The sequence below is a fragment of the Sphaerulina musiva genome, assembly GCF_000320565.1.
Source record: "Sphaerulina musiva SO2202 unplaced genomic scaffold SEPMUscaffold_5, whole genome shotgun sequence".
In the NCBI taxonomy this organism is placed as follows: Eukaryota; Fungi; Ascomycota; class Dothideomycetes; order Mycosphaerellales; family Mycosphaerellaceae; genus Sphaerulina; species Sphaerulina musiva.
The window spans coordinates 1,934,696-1,949,981 of record NW_016017387.1 but is presented as its reverse complement, the minus strand read 5'-3'; the positions used below and the strand labels follow the sequence as shown (position 1 = coordinate 1,949,981).

Sequence of the window (15,286 nt, the reverse complement as noted above, 5' to 3'; positions counted from 1 at the left end):
CATTGATCAGGAGAACCTAACCTACATGACCTACACGTGCCTTTTACCTTGATTAATCAACTACCTGTACCTTACCTACAGCCTACAGGTACAGCCTTACAGGTACATACAGGTACAGTAGCTGAGGAGTGAATATTTTCCTGGAGCTGCCAGTGCCGGGTTCTAGGAGGCACGGTGACACAGCATGACTAAAAAGGATCCTTCCATCCATATCGTGGGAGCCGGCGTCGGCGGACTCGTGACAGCACTGCAACTGCATGCCCATGGCTTTCGGGATATCAACCTGTATGAAGCCTCCACCCAACTCCTTTCTCTCGGTGTCGGCATCAATGTCCAGCCTTCCGCCGTTCTCATTCTGCGCAACTTGGGTCTCTTGCCCGCACTGCAGCATACCGGCATCGAGACCAAAGACCTGAACTACTACGATCGATTCGGCAACCCCATCCTCGAGGAACCACGAGGCAAATATGCCGGCTATGATGTCCCCCAGTTCAGTATCCATCGCGGCAAGCTGCAGATGATGTTGCTGGACGCCGTCAAGGAACGAGTCGGCGAAGAGCGCATCCATCTCAATCACTGCTTGGCTAGCTTCGAGAACGACGAGGCAGACCCCTCCAAACAGATCAAGTTGCGCTTCGTCCAAAAGAAGACTGGCCTGCCGGCAACCCTCGCAGAAGTCGATGCCGATCTCGTCGTGGCCGCCGATGGCATCAATTCCAAAGTCCGCAGTATTCTCTACCCCAATGAAGGCCCTCCCCACTTCTCCGGCCGCATCTTATGGCGAGGCTACCTCGAACGCGAACCCTTCTTGTCATCTGCCAGCATGATCTGGTCTGGCCACGCCAACCAGAAGTTCATCGCCTATCCCATCTTGAACTATCATACTGAAGCCCAGACCAAGTCCATGGTGAACTGGATCGCCGAATTGCGTGTTCGAGACGAAAACGATCCCGACACCACCCCGCCCGTCAAATCGGGTGACTGGTTGATGTCCGTGCCCAAAGAACGTTTCGCAAAGGAATTCCAAGACTGGACATTTGGCTTCCTGAATGTTCCCGAATTAATCGAGAAGACGGAGAAAGTGTTTGAATATCCCATGTGCGATCGAGATCCCATCGCCAGATGGACCTTTGGACGACTCACCTTACTCGGAGACGCAGCACATCCCATGTATCCCATTGGAAGCAACGGAGCCAGCCAAGCCATTCTCGACGCCGAATCCTTAACAAAGCACTTGATGAATTCCCTATCATCAACATCGACAACAACAACAGCAACAACAACATCATCAACATCAACATCAGCAAGCCCACCCATGTCCGATCAAATTCTCGCCGCATTACAAGCCTACCAAAACGAACGTCTCCCCACCACCGCCAAAATCGTCATGGCCAACCGCGGCAACGGCCCCGATCACGTCATGCAAGTTGCCTACGAACGCGCACCGAATGGCTTCCAGCACATCAACGACATCATCCCACGAGCCGAGCTCGAAGGTATCGGTTTGGCATACAAAGCCATTGCGGGATTTGAAATTGAAAAAGTTAATCAACTCGCGAGGGAAACGGAAGGTATGGCGGAGAAGCGGGGTTTGACTTCTCCCCAGGCGTGGAGTCGGACTTGCAATCTTGACAAGAATACTAATGGAAATGGAAATGGAAATATGAATGGAACAAGTCCGGATCCGAATAATCTCCAGTGAGGGAGATTTCTCTTTTTCTTTTTTTTTCTTTTTTCTTTTCTTCTTGTTTTGTTGTTTTGGTCTCTTTTTTTTTTTGATTTGGCCTATCCCTACCTATCTGTCCATCTTATCCAGATCACAGACAAAACTACATGTACATGTATCCTAAAAGAAAGAAAGAATACCTACGAGGTAGCATCTTCTGAAATTTCATCACGCCCAATCAGGATTCCGCGCTCAGACACCATATTTGTATTGTATTGCATTTGCATTGCATTTGCATTGCCAAGTAACATGTCAAGACAAGGTACCTACCTAGTACCTACATGTAGGTAAGGTACATGTAGGTACCTTGCACCTTCGGTACATGTAGGTAGGAGGTATGCTACTAGGTAGTGAGTACATCACGGCCCAACATCAAACTTCATCCGAATTCCCATGGCAGCCAACTCGACATCCAAATACTTCAACACGCCCGGAATAGCCACCACAGTCACCTCGTCACCACCACACCATTTCTCTCCCTTCCGATCCACCCAACACAGACTCGTCGCGTCCGTCTGGCTGGCCTTGCGCGAACATCTGCGACATCGCACCCTCCCACCCTCTCTTCTTCTCGTGCCGAATTGCCCACTACTGGGCTGCACGCTCAAAAAGCTGCCGCATTTCTTACAAATGTGCGCTTTGGTGTAATCGCTGCAATTCATCAGACGGTCCTGGAGGAGGAACGAGGTGCCGTGGGCGATGAGGGCGTCGCGTTCCATTTCTCCCACTCGAATACCACCTCCCTTGGCTCTGCCCTTGATGGGTTGGCCGGTCAGAGGGGTGACGGGACCGGTGGTTCGCACTTGGAATTTGTCGTTGACCATGTGTCTCAGACGTTGATAGTATACCACTCCAATGTAAATGTCCGCCGCCAGTTCTTCTCCCGTAATGCCAGAATACATGGGTTCATTGCCGTAATAATTGTATCCGGCACGTTGGAGTTGATGACCAAAGTATTCCACGGCCGTTTCGCCCTCTTTGTCTTTGAATTTGAACGGCGTACAGTCTTGAGCGAGTCCGTGGAGGGCTCCTGATTTGCCGGCGAGGGACTCGACAAACATTCCAATCGTCATGCGAGACGGGAAGGCGTGAGGGTTGATGATTACGTCGGGTTGCATGCCGGATTCGGAGAAGGGCATGTCGGTCGTGGGCCATTTTTGAGACATGACACCTTTTTGGCCATGGCGAGAGGAAAATTTGTCGCCAATGACAGGGGAGCGAGGAATGCGAAAACGGATGCTGACGGCCTGTGAATAGGATATATTAGCTTTGTGAACATCATGCTGACTGCTGCTGTGGCAGAGCAAGGTGGACGACTTACCTGGAAGGGTTCACCGTTTCCGAGCTCATTCCCAATGATCTTGACCTCCTCCACGTATGCCTCTTCAGCATCCTTGTAACGATGGATATGAGTGACGCCATCTTTGTTCTCGTATTCGCCAGTGTGGGGATCCTTCGTAACACTGTAATGCGCGGCGATGGCATCACCCTCTCGTACTTTCGTCCCCACAGCAGGGAGCCCATCGTCGTCTAATGTTGCCCGCCATTGTGCTTTGATCAGTCCACCAGGCGCAAATCCGAAGACTGAGGTGACTTGGGCTCCCCTCCTTCCCTTGTCCTCGTTGAGATCGACTTTCTTGGCCTTGTATATCGTGCCGTACCCAAATCCACGTTCATGTGCTGATTTGTTCAATATCATAGCGTCGTCCATGTCGTAGCCAGTGTAGGAGATGACAGCTACCACCGCATTCGTGCCGTTGGGGAAGTTGTCCAGGCCGTACTCGTTGTGCTTGGGCGTTCGTACTACCGGAGTTTGACCAGTCTGCAAACGGTATGATTTATTGTCTGTGCGATATTTGAGTGCGGTTCCAGGCGTGCCCATGGTCTGTTTACCCATTTGACACTGCGAAATGTTAGCACTCTATTTTGCGTATGCCTCGTCGACGAAGCAAGAAACGGCTTACCTGATACATATTTCTGGGCGATTGGTTAAAGTTCGAGAAGGGTGTCTGGTTGGCAACGATTGACAGAATGTTGGTAACGTCAAATTCGACATGTGACGAGTCTCCAGAAGCAATCTCGGGTTCCGTGCATGCAATACTCATGTAGGGTTGCTCAAAGGGTCCAATATGATCGAGCTTCTCCAAAGGCAAGTACTTGACAGGCCGTATCATTCGTGCCGCTTCGGAAAACATGTACACACCAGGATACTGGCCTCCTGCACTTAGCGGCACGTACCCGATTTCGAGATCCAGAGGGACGTTGTGTGTGCCCTCGACTTTCCAGTATCTCAAAGTGTCGTGGATGACCTTGGCCTGCTTCGGCGAGCAGTAGCCCAAGATTCGGCCATTCAGCTGCACAGTCACGCTATCGTTGAGCGAAGCTTCAGACGTACTTGTCACTCCGAGTTGTGCAATCACATCAGGCAAGTGTGTAGTGTCTGCACTAGAGGTTGCAATCTTGCATTTGTGTGCCAAATGATTCAGCAGACCACAAGGAGATCCATCGGGAGTGTGAACGGGACAAAGAAAGCCCCAGCTCTCTGGCAGCAGCTTGCGGACTGTGGTCGTCTTCAGTTGTGCGAAAAAGCTACCTCTGTGCACCATGCGGAAATGGCTGATGAACCGATAGAAGTTGATCTTCTCCGCCACGACGGTAAATCCGCTGACCTGCTGCAAATCCAGACCCGAAGGACTGACCAGATTTCCAGTAGACATGAAGTAATCCAGTCCTTGGCCCAGATTCTCATTTGTTTTTCGGATCACTTTGGTCATGAAATCTCTCTCAAACTCCTTGCTGAGGAAGGACGGGTACTGGTTCTGAGCACCCCAGATTGATAGCTGAGTACGCACTGCTGTTGTCAGCCACTCTTCGATGCGTTCTTTCACAATCATGCCGTAAAGATGACCTGGCAAGAGAATCTCCTGATTCTGCACTGCATCAGGGTTGTCAACGGCGCATTCACCCTCGACGAGCGCGTACAGTTTCCGCGTCATGAACAGTAACATTCTGAACTTGTCCATATCGTTGGCCTCGGTCACATCGTATGACCCCAAATGAGGCAGCACAATTCGCCTCAGCAGCTCCGTTCCCACATCTTCATTAGAGATATCATCAGGCAGGCCCAGAACTGGTCGAAACTTTTCTCCGAGGTACGCCCTGCACTTGGCCTTCGTATGCATGTTATACGGTTTGAAGGTTCGCAGCAACAGTTCCACACGATCAATCACAAACTGCTTTGTATCCATGTCCTTGCCTCCAGCTGGGCCCACGATACCCTCGAAGATCTCGCGGTCGTTCGTCTCTGCCAAAGCCTTCATAACCATGACCGCTGGAATCAGATATTCATTCTTCCTCCATGAGAAACGGAAGGTGAGAGTGCCGTCGTTCAGGTAATGCAGCACATTCGTCTGTGACGTCTGATCCGGACGCACTGATCTGATCTGTACACCGAATTTGGAGTATGCTGTGCCTCGATTCACAAACGAGGGTCGTATGATGGCCATAGGGTAGTTCCGCCTGTTGACAATCAACATGCGAATCAGTTTTTCTATGCCGTTCACAATGAAGTAGCCGCCTAGCTCTTCCGTCTCTTCTCGTGCGTTGACCAGCTTCTTCGGCGACAGCCCTTCGAGATGGCATCTGTTGGATCGCAACATGATGGGCAGCATCCCAAAGTCGCGCGGACTCTCCTTCCACGGGCCATCATTGATCCTCCACTCTAGTCTGCCTCGGAAGCGACCTCGGTAGGTGACATGTCGTTCTCTGCACTCGACTGGCAGGATCTCGCGTCTCGTCGCCTCGGTCTTGTTGCTCGGAGGGAGTTGTGGTTTATCGAGGAATACACTTGCAACTCTCATCTGCAAGCGATTCTTGGGCCCGTCATCTCGTGGGTTTCCATCGAGAAAAGTTTTTGTGCCAATGTCTCTGAGACCATGCTCTAATTGACCGGTGAAGATGGAGTTGAACGAGTCGACGTGCGGTCGTATCGTCTCCTGGAGGAGAGGGTATGCGCTTTTGCCGGCGGGAGGATTCCTGAACAACTCTTCTCTTTTCAGCGTGTCGTATTCTTCCGACCACTGGCTCTTTCTCACGCTGTGCTGGGCCATGATGGGGACGGGAAAAAAGATCGAGAGGCGGCGATGCAATGTGTTGTTGCTCCTGGCCCGTCTCGTCAATAATCAGAAGCCCCTAGTAGTAAGACGTCCGGTACAGCAGGTCTATTAGCATTATCAGGTCGGCATGGACATGGACATGGTGCGATACGATGCGATGCGATGCGGATGCGCAATGAAGCTTCAAAACTTTTGACCTGTGAAGAATGCTCAATGATTCGGCGGCAAAAGTCGGTGTTTCGAGCTTAATCTGGCGCCGACACTCGCCGGGCGGGAGGCACGAGACGAGACCCGCTTTTTCCATCCCTCCCCCCATCCGCACCTCGAAAGGGATCTCTTTCTGATTATTGGTGCCGTGCGTGCGTGGTGGGATGGCCTTTTCGGGCGTGTGTGCGTGTGTGTGTGGGAGAGTGTGGTGTGTGTATGCCTGTGTGTGCGGGTGGGAGCAGTAAGGTACCTTAGGGTGTGAGTGGGAGATACAACACCACCACCACCACTACCACCACAGACACAGACACAGACACAGACACAGCCCGAGAGCGATGGATGGTGAGGGAGGGGGCCAGCCCGATGTCTATTGTTACACCGGCCTTCTCTGCCAGTGAAAGCTGCCTGTCCTGTCCTGTCCTGTCCTATCCTATCCTGTCCTGTCCTGTCTGCCTGCCTGCCCGCTTGCCTGCCTGCCTGTCTGCCTGTCTGCCTGTCGACCTGCCTAGGAGATAGCTCGCTCGTGCACCAGCGCCACCACAAGCACCTGACTCCGCTGACTGACTGCCTCCCACTCTACCTACCGCGCTACATACAACACTGTACTTACTGTCTGTCTGTCTCTACTACTACTACTAACTACTGCCTATTGCTATTGCTATTACTACTCCTTCTCCTCCTTCTCCTCCTCCTCCTCCTCCACCACCACCACCACCACAACCACAACCACAACCACCAATACCACCACCACCACCACTTCCTCCTCCTCCCCCTCCTCCTCTCCTGCTCCGCCGCCTCCCACTGCGCTGTGCTGCTCTTCTTCGTTGCAGCAACTAGCGCTCTACGGCCTCCATGATTGCACTAGACCAACAGCCACACCTTCAACTCTGTTGATGTGACTAGGTTGCAGACTGCTTCCTCCGGCCCACCCCGCTTCCTGTCGAATTCTCTCGGCCACTCAATCACAAGCCCAGACAGCGGTCCCTTGTCTTCGCCATCGCTACCACTCCTTTACAGTACTACTACTGCCACTACTGGCTGTCCAGAACACGGATTCCAAAGGGAACGCCATACTCTCACCGATTCCCAAACCTACCACTGTCCTCGCCCGGTGACAAGCTCAGTATGGTCGGCATCTTTAAGCGCATCTATGATTGGCTACTCAGCCTGTTCTGGTATGAACTCCCCAATTCTCTTCATGTGTCCCATCTCATCACACAGATCCAAAGCTTGTTGGGTGTGTGTGTGTGTGCGTGTGTGCATGTGTGTTTGTGTGTTGGTGGGGAGCCTTGCAGCCTGATGTTCACACCGCTTTGGCTTCATATCGACGACAACGACAACGATGACGATGACGACGACGACAACGTCCACAGCAACATCATCCTGACACCTGCACAATACCAGTGTACAGGTATTGCAGTGGAATTAGGCTGACATGCATTGCTCCCTTCTCCCAGGGCGACTGAAATGGACATCACCATGATCGGCCTGCAGAATGCTGGAAAGACTTCCTTGCTGAGGGTCCTGGCGGTGAGCGCTTTCCTCGGGATCCAGACAGACTGATGTGTCTCGGATTGCTGCAACTGATGGCTGACGTTTGGTGGTACAGGGCGGCGAGTTCACCATCGAGTATGTGTTTCCGGTGCGACTGCGCAGGCGCCTGTCCGAGGTGACTGATTCCATTCGAGTCTGACTCTGTTCCACAGTTCCATACCGACAGTGGGCTTCAACATGAAGCGCGTACAGAAGGGTCATGTCACTTTGAAGTGGTACGTGTGGTTCTTTCCTTCGGCTTTCTCAGCACGCGTGCGCCCGAGCTCGCTAACCCGTCGGCGCAGTTGGGATCTCGGAGGCCAGCCTAGATTTCGATCGATGTGGGAGCGGTATTGTCGAGGGGTGAATGCCATTGTGTAAGTCGCGCGTCGTGACCATGCAACATCATCCGTCCCAGCTCATTCTGTTTGCGCAGCTTCATTGTCGATTCAGCCGACAAGGAAGCCCTTCCCGTCGCCAAAGAGGAAATGCACATACTCTTGGACAAGCCAGCAATGGAGGGGATCCCTCTTCTTGTGCTTGGGAACAAGTCCGACCTCTCGGGGCACGCAACAGTGGACGAGCTGATTGCGGCTCTGAATCTCAAGTCTGTAACGCACCGCGAAGTCAGCTGTTACGGCATAAGCGCGAAAGAGGAAACCAACCTGGATGCGGTACTGCAATGGCTCATTGCTCGAGCGCAGAAATAGGCCCTCTTATCCACGTTCAACCACGATACTTAACGGCCGCTCCATCGGAATGAAAGCCTGACTTCATAAGTGATACGGCCCCTCCTCCGACGACGAAGACGACGACGACGACGACGGCAACGACATGTTAGCTTCTTAAGATATTGTTGAATTTTCTCTCTGTGTGTGAGTGTGAGTGTGAGTGTGTGGTCGGTAGGCATAAAAGGCATTAGGACAAGCGGCGCAAAGCTGCAACGCCAGCGATGGCAATATTTGCTCCAAGCAAGCACAAGAGTCTCACCTCTACCCTTTTGTCGTATTTTTTATGCTGCTTCCTTCTCGGTGGACAAGGTAAAAGTTTCGAAGAGACTTTTCCTCTTTCTTATCGTGTGTCTGAAAAGGGCAGGGTTGCGCCAGAATATAGTTAACCTCTCGTGAGTCGAGTGTCGAGAAATGGAAGGAATAAGGTATGTATGGTTCGACATGATGTGATTGAGACGAGTATTGAGTATGGCAGCATGCGACACGATCGGATGGATTTTCCATGTCGAGTTCAGATGTGAGCGATAGCAGAGGCGAGCGAGCGATAGTTTTATCGTATGGCGTGTTGTTGCTGTAGTTGTTTTCTCCCCAGCTCTTTTCCCACCGTCCAAGTCGTCCCATCTCTCACACAAGAGTTTGCGTATACGATAGATGTGCGAGAGCATCATATGATATAATCAAATGGCTTCCTCCATATCCCTGATCCGAGAAGAGGAAGAGAAGCGAGACTGCATCAGCAGCATCAACAGCAGTAGCAGTGGAGGGATGCTGGTGCGTAGGTATGCAAGATAGGTAGGAAAGGAAGGACAGAGAGAAGACGAACAGCGTGCGTTGTCTATCTTAATACTGCCGTAGTTGCCCTTCCTCTCTCTTTCTCTTCTCTCACACACACACTGCATTCTCTCTCCTACTAGTAGTCTTTTTTCACACAGTTGACAACGCATACGTGCATGGGATGTGGCCGGGATCCAGGATCCTCGATTTGAGGATCCATTCACAGCAACAAAGCGATGGAAACAGCGGAAGCTAGGTATCTTAGAAGCTAGTCCTGTTTCCTACCCGTTGCATGAATACATATATACCTAGAGGGGAAAGAAGAAGCAAAAGGACGGCATGTTTGATGAGGATGAAATGGGTATAGGAGGATGCTTGGCTGCAATGGAGGCGAGTGGATGGGTGAGGGGTCAGAAGTATTAGTGCAGTGTGTAGGTACCTCATGTACCTCAAGAGAAAGAGAAAGAGTGAGAGAGAAAGAGAGCGAAGAGTCTCGGCATAATTGAGGCTCTATGCTATTGTTGACGTGGGACGGATAGACGGAGTGTACTAACTGCTCTAGTCTAGAAGAATCGATGTCTTTCTTCTCTTGGAGGACAGTTTCAAGCTGAGTGTTTCACCCTCGCTTGTAGGTAGTGATCAAGTTGTCAACGCCACCTGGTGCCAAGATAAGCCGGATATCAGCACTGCCCGGTCGGCTGATGCGAAGGGCCTTACTCCTCACATCACGACATAAATATACAAGACCAAGACGACCGCGTCATCTACGTCGTTGCTGACGACTTGCAATTATCACTCCTCTTCCATCATCATCATCATCATCACCACCAACATCACTACCAACACCAATACTGCGAAGAAATGGAAGCTGTGAATCTATTTCCCCGGCAGACGACCAACAACAACACCAACAATGACGATGATCTCGGCGACGAGTAAGTATTCTCCGCTCCGTAGTATCCTTGCTCAGGCTTGCTGCTCCGGTCGTACTAGTTACAACATATCCCCAGTCGCGCAACAGCCAGCCAGTCTTCCGTCGACAGGGAAGGAACCTGAAGCTCATCCTCGTCGTGTTGCGCTGTGTTGCTTTGCGATGCGATCTGCTTCATTCTTTTCCTGATCACCACCATCACCACCATCACCACCACCACCCTCCATCCAACCCATCCCACCATCATCTACACGCACTGCACACCCTCGGACCTCAGCCTGCCTTTCAGTTATCCATTACTGACTCATCATGTCAAGTTGTTTCGTCAATTCCTTCGGCCAAGTGCGATGCTACGATAGCACATGGGACAGTTGGGCGCGATGGCTCGTCCTAGGACTCGTCATTCTCGCCGGTCTTTTGCTTTTCTTCTCCTTCAGGTAAGCGATCCAGCTATCGAGACATTCCGCGCAGTCGCGCACGCACGATGAACTCCAACTAACAATCTCTCTCTCTCTCTTATAGCTGCATCACCGCGCGCCGCCGGAGAAAGATGGGGTACCAGCCTTACAGGGGCACGGGCTGGGCTCTAGGACGAACACCTCCAGGACATGCACCCGCTCAATACAACCAGCAGCAGCCCTACTATCAAAATGCACAGCCCTACTACAACAACAGCAACAATCCGCCGCCAGCCTATACACCCCCGCCGAACCAGGGATACTACGGAGGACCACAGGCTGCTCCGTATGGGAACAATGATGTGGAATTGCAACAGCCGCAGAGCACCTATGGGGGATATAGAGGTCAAGAGGCAGGGGTGTATGAGCCACCCAAGGGTCCTCCACCGGCGAAATAGAGATGGGCCGCTTACTTGACTATGGTGTTAATGGAGGGGAAGGAGTACTGGCGAGGGCAGACTGGGACAGGATAAGACACCCCTTGTGTAGCATTGGATTTTTCACTTTTCGCGAGGAAAGGAACATACTTCTTCATCGAAGGTGCGGCGAATATCTGATCTGCTTCCAGCGTATGAAAACGTGGCATACTCGTACCATCTGGCCAGCCTGATCTATGCTTATCGCAATAGGACAGTAGTGTGAGGCAGGAGAGATATAGGCTTCCACCGTGCTGGAAGAGTCTGGGAAAGTCCAGGAGCCGGTGATAGTAGGTACGTGTATAGCAGGGTAAGTCTGTCGTGCACATACCTCCTAGTGTATTTCGCGGTCTCAGTGAGTACCTCTGGTAGGTATGGAACTTTGCATAAGGTACCTACGGTATGTATCTAAGGTAAGTCTACTATAACACGACACGGGCTATATACTCGCTTGTGCCTATGCTTCTGCTTGGGTACCTATAGTTTGTGGAGCTCAGGTAGAGCTCCCCGCTCAAGTGTTGCACAGTGTATCTCTCCACACACAAACAGTCGCGAGCACACAGCTTCAGAGCAGGTACTTTATGATTCTATACCTCAGGTACCTGTATTTAACTTGCTACCTACCTGTACCGACCTGACCTTACCACCCCTTCGGCAGACTGAGCCCCGAGCCTACCTAGCAGCAGCAACGAGATGGCTGCTGATTCTCGTTCGAAATCAATTCCAAGCACCATGAAAGCTATCAAGATTACGAAAACCCATACGGCCACAATTCAAGAAGTCCCCGTGCCGCAATTGAGAGAGGATTATGTCCTTGTCAAGGTTCGAGCTGTGGCATTAAATCCTACTGATTGGTATTTTTTAATCTTTCTTAATCTTGGAATCGAAACTTGGTTTCCACTTTTTAGCAATGGATCTGAATACAGCAGTCAACGGACAAGCTCACCAATCTCACTAGGAAACACATTGACAAAATCGGCGAAGGCGGCGAAACCGCCGGCGTCGACCTCTGCGGGACCATCCAATCGATCGGCTCCGCCGCCGCCGCCGTGGTGCCTTCTTCTTCCCCACGCAGCTGGAAAGTCGGCGACCGCATTTGCGCATTCGTGCACGGCGGAAACACGAGCCAACATGAAGACGGGGCTTTTGGAGAATATGCGGTGGTCAAAGGAGGGTTGGGAGCGCATGTCCCATCACACATGTCGGATGCAGAAGCGGCGAGTTTGGGCACGGGGATTATTACGTGTGGTCAGGCGCTATATCAGTCTTTGGGATTGCCTTTACCGAGTAGTACAGCTGACGCCACAGGGGACAATGAGAAGGGCAAATTCTGGTTCTTGGTCTATGGAGCGAGTACAGCAACAGGGACATTGGCAATTCAGTATGCAAAGCTATCAGGCGCGAAGGTGGTGGCGATTTGTTCCGAGAGAAATTTCGACCTAGTGAGAGAGTTGGGAGTGGAAGAAGTTTTTGATTATCATGATGCGGAGGCATGTGCGGACCAGGTGCGAGCTTATACGAATGATGAGCTGGAGTTGGCGCTGGATTGTATTGCGGAGGGAGAGAGTTCGAAGATTTGTGAGGGGAGTATTTCGAGTAAGAAGGGCGGCACGGTGTCGTATTTGTTGGGAGGCATCACGCACACGAGGAGCGACGTGCAAATGAAGAAGACGCTGGGATATACAATTATGGGGGAGGCGTTTGAGAAGTTTGGGGGACAGAGTCCTGCGAAGAAGGAGGATTTTGAGCACGCGAAGATGTTTTGGGAGTTGAGTGAGAAGCTGTTGGAGCAAGGGAAGATCAAGCCTCATCCGCTGAAGGTGGCTGAGGGTGGCTTAGAGGGCGTGTTTGATGGGCTGGAGCAGTTGAGACGTGGCAAGGTTAGCGGTCAGAAGCTTGTTTATCGCCTTGGTCACCTTGGTGATGATTGAAGGCGCCGGGACGGAGTGGGAAACCTTGGAATCACCACGACGCGTCGACGCCCATACCAAGTGGGATCAACACACCAATGAAGCATGCATGTGAGGTACCTGTATGCTTACACTTTGGCTTTGTTTTTTCGTGTTATAGCATCCCCACTGGGCCCGAACTAGCCACCGCTGATGTCACGTCTGCCTCCGGAGGCGAAGTCTACATCCAAGTTTCCAAACACTAGCTCCATCGAAGTAGAACTCTCTGTTGTTTTGCTCGCCTGTCTTCACTCTTCTACTTCTTCTACCTGCCTTTTTGCTGCATTCTGCTTTCTTTCGCCATTATTCCAACATGGCCATTCTCCGGGACCTGCTGCTCACCGCGCCTCTGCTCGCTCTTGTGGCAGCGTCTCCCGCGCCGACGGCGGCGAACAACAATAACATCCGAGCTCGAGCGCCAGCAACGACACCTTCGCCCGTCAAACGCGATCCGACGAGAACGTATAAGAATAGAAGAGATATTCTCAGCGACCTCAAGTCCGATGTGGATGGGATACTGTCCAGCTTAGGGTCCGATATTCCTTCATATGTCGCCAGTGGAGTCCCCAACTTCTTTCAGGACTTTCCCAGTGGAGACGATGTCCAAAGCTCTCTGGGAATCGGCGATGATGAACTTGCGGCAGTTCCTACACAGGCATTGAATATTCCTCCCTATGCCAACTACACGGATCAAGGATGGAATGTGCGGTTCCATGGAAACATTTACAAGCAGCCCAACACATCCGAAAGCGACCTGAATCGCTTGGCGAATATATTCCTCATCGACACGTCTGTGGACGAATTGCCACCAAGTCAAGCGGATCAGGCACGAAATGTGACTGCCGCTATCTTTGTGGTCCAGCAGCCCCACGTTAATGTGTCTCCGATCTCGATCGAGCCCTTCAATGGCGAGCATGGGAACGTTGGTGTCGCTCAGACAATCACTCTTCCATACGAAACCACGGCCGAAGGAGACTTTGATGTCTTTGTGCCGATCAACAGCGAGGGTCTCGCGCGAGGCAACGAGACTCAGTCTCTCCAGAAGATGAATACCTGGGTGGGAAATACCACGAACGGCAATGCTACCGCATATCTGGTACCTGACCAAGGCCTTACCATCATATCGGATATTGACGACATTCTACGCGTGACCAAGATTTATGATCCCAAGGAAGGACTTTTGAATTCGTTTGCGAGACCTTTCGTGCCATGGGAGAATATGCCGGAAATTTATGCCAACTGGTCGCAAAGCCTACCAGATGCGCATTTCCACTACCTCACCACGTTACCAGAACAAGTGACTCGAAACTACGAGGAATACATCTACGCCACATATCCGGCAGGATCGTTCGATACGCGACCATTAAATTTCACCAATGCCAAAGAAACGCTGACGGTGCGAGAGTTTTTGCTGGTCAAGATCTTCGAGACGTTTCCTCAGCGCAAGTTTGTCTTGGTTGCAGATACTTCCAACAGTGATGTAATGAAGGACTATCCCATGATGGCGCAGAAGTATCCCGATCAAGTACAGTGTATCTTTTTACGCAATACGACAGCAACGGACAGCTCGGATCACTTTCCCTACGATACTTCGGGATTCCAAGGACTCGATCAGAAGAAGTACATGTTTTTTGTGCATGCCGATGATTTGAAGGGAATCAACATTGCTGGCGATTCATGCTACAACACGTATGTATCTTACCTAACTCTCTAACTATCACGCGAAAAAGAAAGAAGAAAAAAAAAGAAAAAAAAAGAACTAACTGACCTATTTCTCGATAGGTCAATTCCACAAAATCTCACATTTGGATACCAAGGGCTTCCATTGGGCATCGGCAACGACGCAACGGTCAACGGCAGTGCCAACGGGCAAGGGAACAGTTCCGACTCCGGTAGTGGTAGTGCAGCTTCTGCCAGTGCAGCAGCCAATACCGGATTGACATTTTTTGCATTTATGGGATTAATGTTTTGGCAATTTTTGTGAGCGAGCGAGCGAGCGAATGAAGCAATTTTTCGGTTACGATTTAATATAATGATGATGATGTTACGCTTGTACCTGATACATGTGTGTAGTGAACATCAGTCATACATGACTAAGCAGTTTGATACTCCCGTCAGGTCTGTCCTGTTCCTGTGCCACCTTCCTTACGTCATATCATGGTGCACCGCCCGCGGCCCTCGTGGTCGTCTTTTTTTTTCTAAATAAAGAAACCTCCACCACCACTACCTCCTACTACTAACCAGTCTCCTGGGTGACAGTATTATAGACTACACTCGATGTAGTATACACTCTACCACGGACACTCCCGTCTTGGTCTACCTTCTCTTTATTACTCCTAGGAGGTACTGGCTTCGCTTCGCTTCCTTCTTTTTCTCCTCTTATTCTCTAGTAGGAGGTATTGCACCAATCCTGGACCTGGTACCTCTCTCTACGCTACAGTCGTAT

General features: G+C 51.2%; 7 protein-coding genes across 7 annotated transcripts in view; 6 read left to right on the top strand and 1 right to left on the bottom strand.

Annotated features, from left to right (window-relative positions):
* Positions 1-15,286, top strand: part of SEPMUDRAFT_126043 (uncharacterized protein) — an 85,018-nt gene that overhangs the window by 10,393 nt on the left and 59,339 nt on the right. The window lies entirely within an intron of this gene.
* Positions 120-1,707, top strand: SEPMUDRAFT_149524 (FAD/NAD(P)-binding domain-containing protein). The gene has a single exon (XM_016905607.1). The coding sequence runs from the start codon at positions 185-187 to the stop codon at positions 1,700-1,702; it is 1,518 nt and encodes a 505-aa protein (XP_016761141.1). The 5' UTR covers positions 120-184; the 3' UTR covers positions 1,703-1,707.
* SEPMUDRAFT_149523 (DNA-directed RNA polymerase I subunit beta) lies at positions 1,917-5,987 on the bottom strand. Its single transcript, XM_016905606.1, has 3 exons — positions 3,691-5,987; positions 3,048-3,629; positions 1,917-2,973 (listed from the first exon to the last, which is right to left on the bottom strand). The coding sequence occupies exons 1-3, from the start codon at positions 5,833-5,835 to the stop codon at positions 2,086-2,088; spliced, it is 3,615 nt and encodes a 1,204-aa protein (XP_016761140.1). The 5' UTR covers positions 5,836-5,987; the 3' UTR covers positions 1,917-2,085.
* Positions 6,353-9,049, top strand: SEPMUDRAFT_149521 (ADP-ribosylation factor family protein). Its single transcript, XM_016905605.1, has 6 exons — positions 6,353-7,223; positions 7,506-7,578; positions 7,658-7,677; positions 7,755-7,817; positions 7,887-7,958; positions 8,018-9,049. The coding sequence occupies exons 1-6, from the start codon at positions 7,174-7,176 to the stop codon at positions 8,289-8,291; spliced, it is 552 nt and encodes a 183-aa protein (XP_016761139.1). The 5' UTR covers positions 6,353-7,173; the 3' UTR covers positions 8,292-9,049.
* On the top strand, positions 9,836-11,070 carry SEPMUDRAFT_149519 (uncharacterized protein). Its single transcript, XM_016905604.1, has 3 exons — positions 9,836-10,021; positions 10,335-10,454; positions 10,540-11,070. Exons 1-3 carry the CDS (start codon positions 9,948-9,950, stop codon positions 10,871-10,873), a joined length of 528 nt encoding a protein of 175 aa, XP_016761138.1. The 5' UTR covers positions 9,836-9,947; the 3' UTR covers positions 10,874-11,070.
* SEPMUDRAFT_141838 (GroES-like protein) lies at positions 11,624-12,822 on the top strand (the record flags this gene model as incomplete). The annotated part of the gene is made up of 2 exons (XM_016902979.1): positions 11,624-11,745; positions 11,850-12,822. The coding sequence occupies 2 exons, from the start codon at positions 11,624-11,626 to the stop codon at positions 12,820-12,822; spliced, it is 1,095 nt and encodes a 364-aa protein (XP_016761137.1).
* On the top strand, positions 12,609-14,952 carry SEPMUDRAFT_149518 (uncharacterized protein). The gene is made up of 2 exons (XM_016905603.1): positions 12,609-14,529; positions 14,623-14,952. Exons 1-2 carry the CDS (start codon positions 13,154-13,156, stop codon positions 14,822-14,824), a joined length of 1,578 nt encoding a protein of 525 aa, XP_016761136.1. The 5' UTR covers positions 12,609-13,153; the 3' UTR covers positions 14,825-14,952.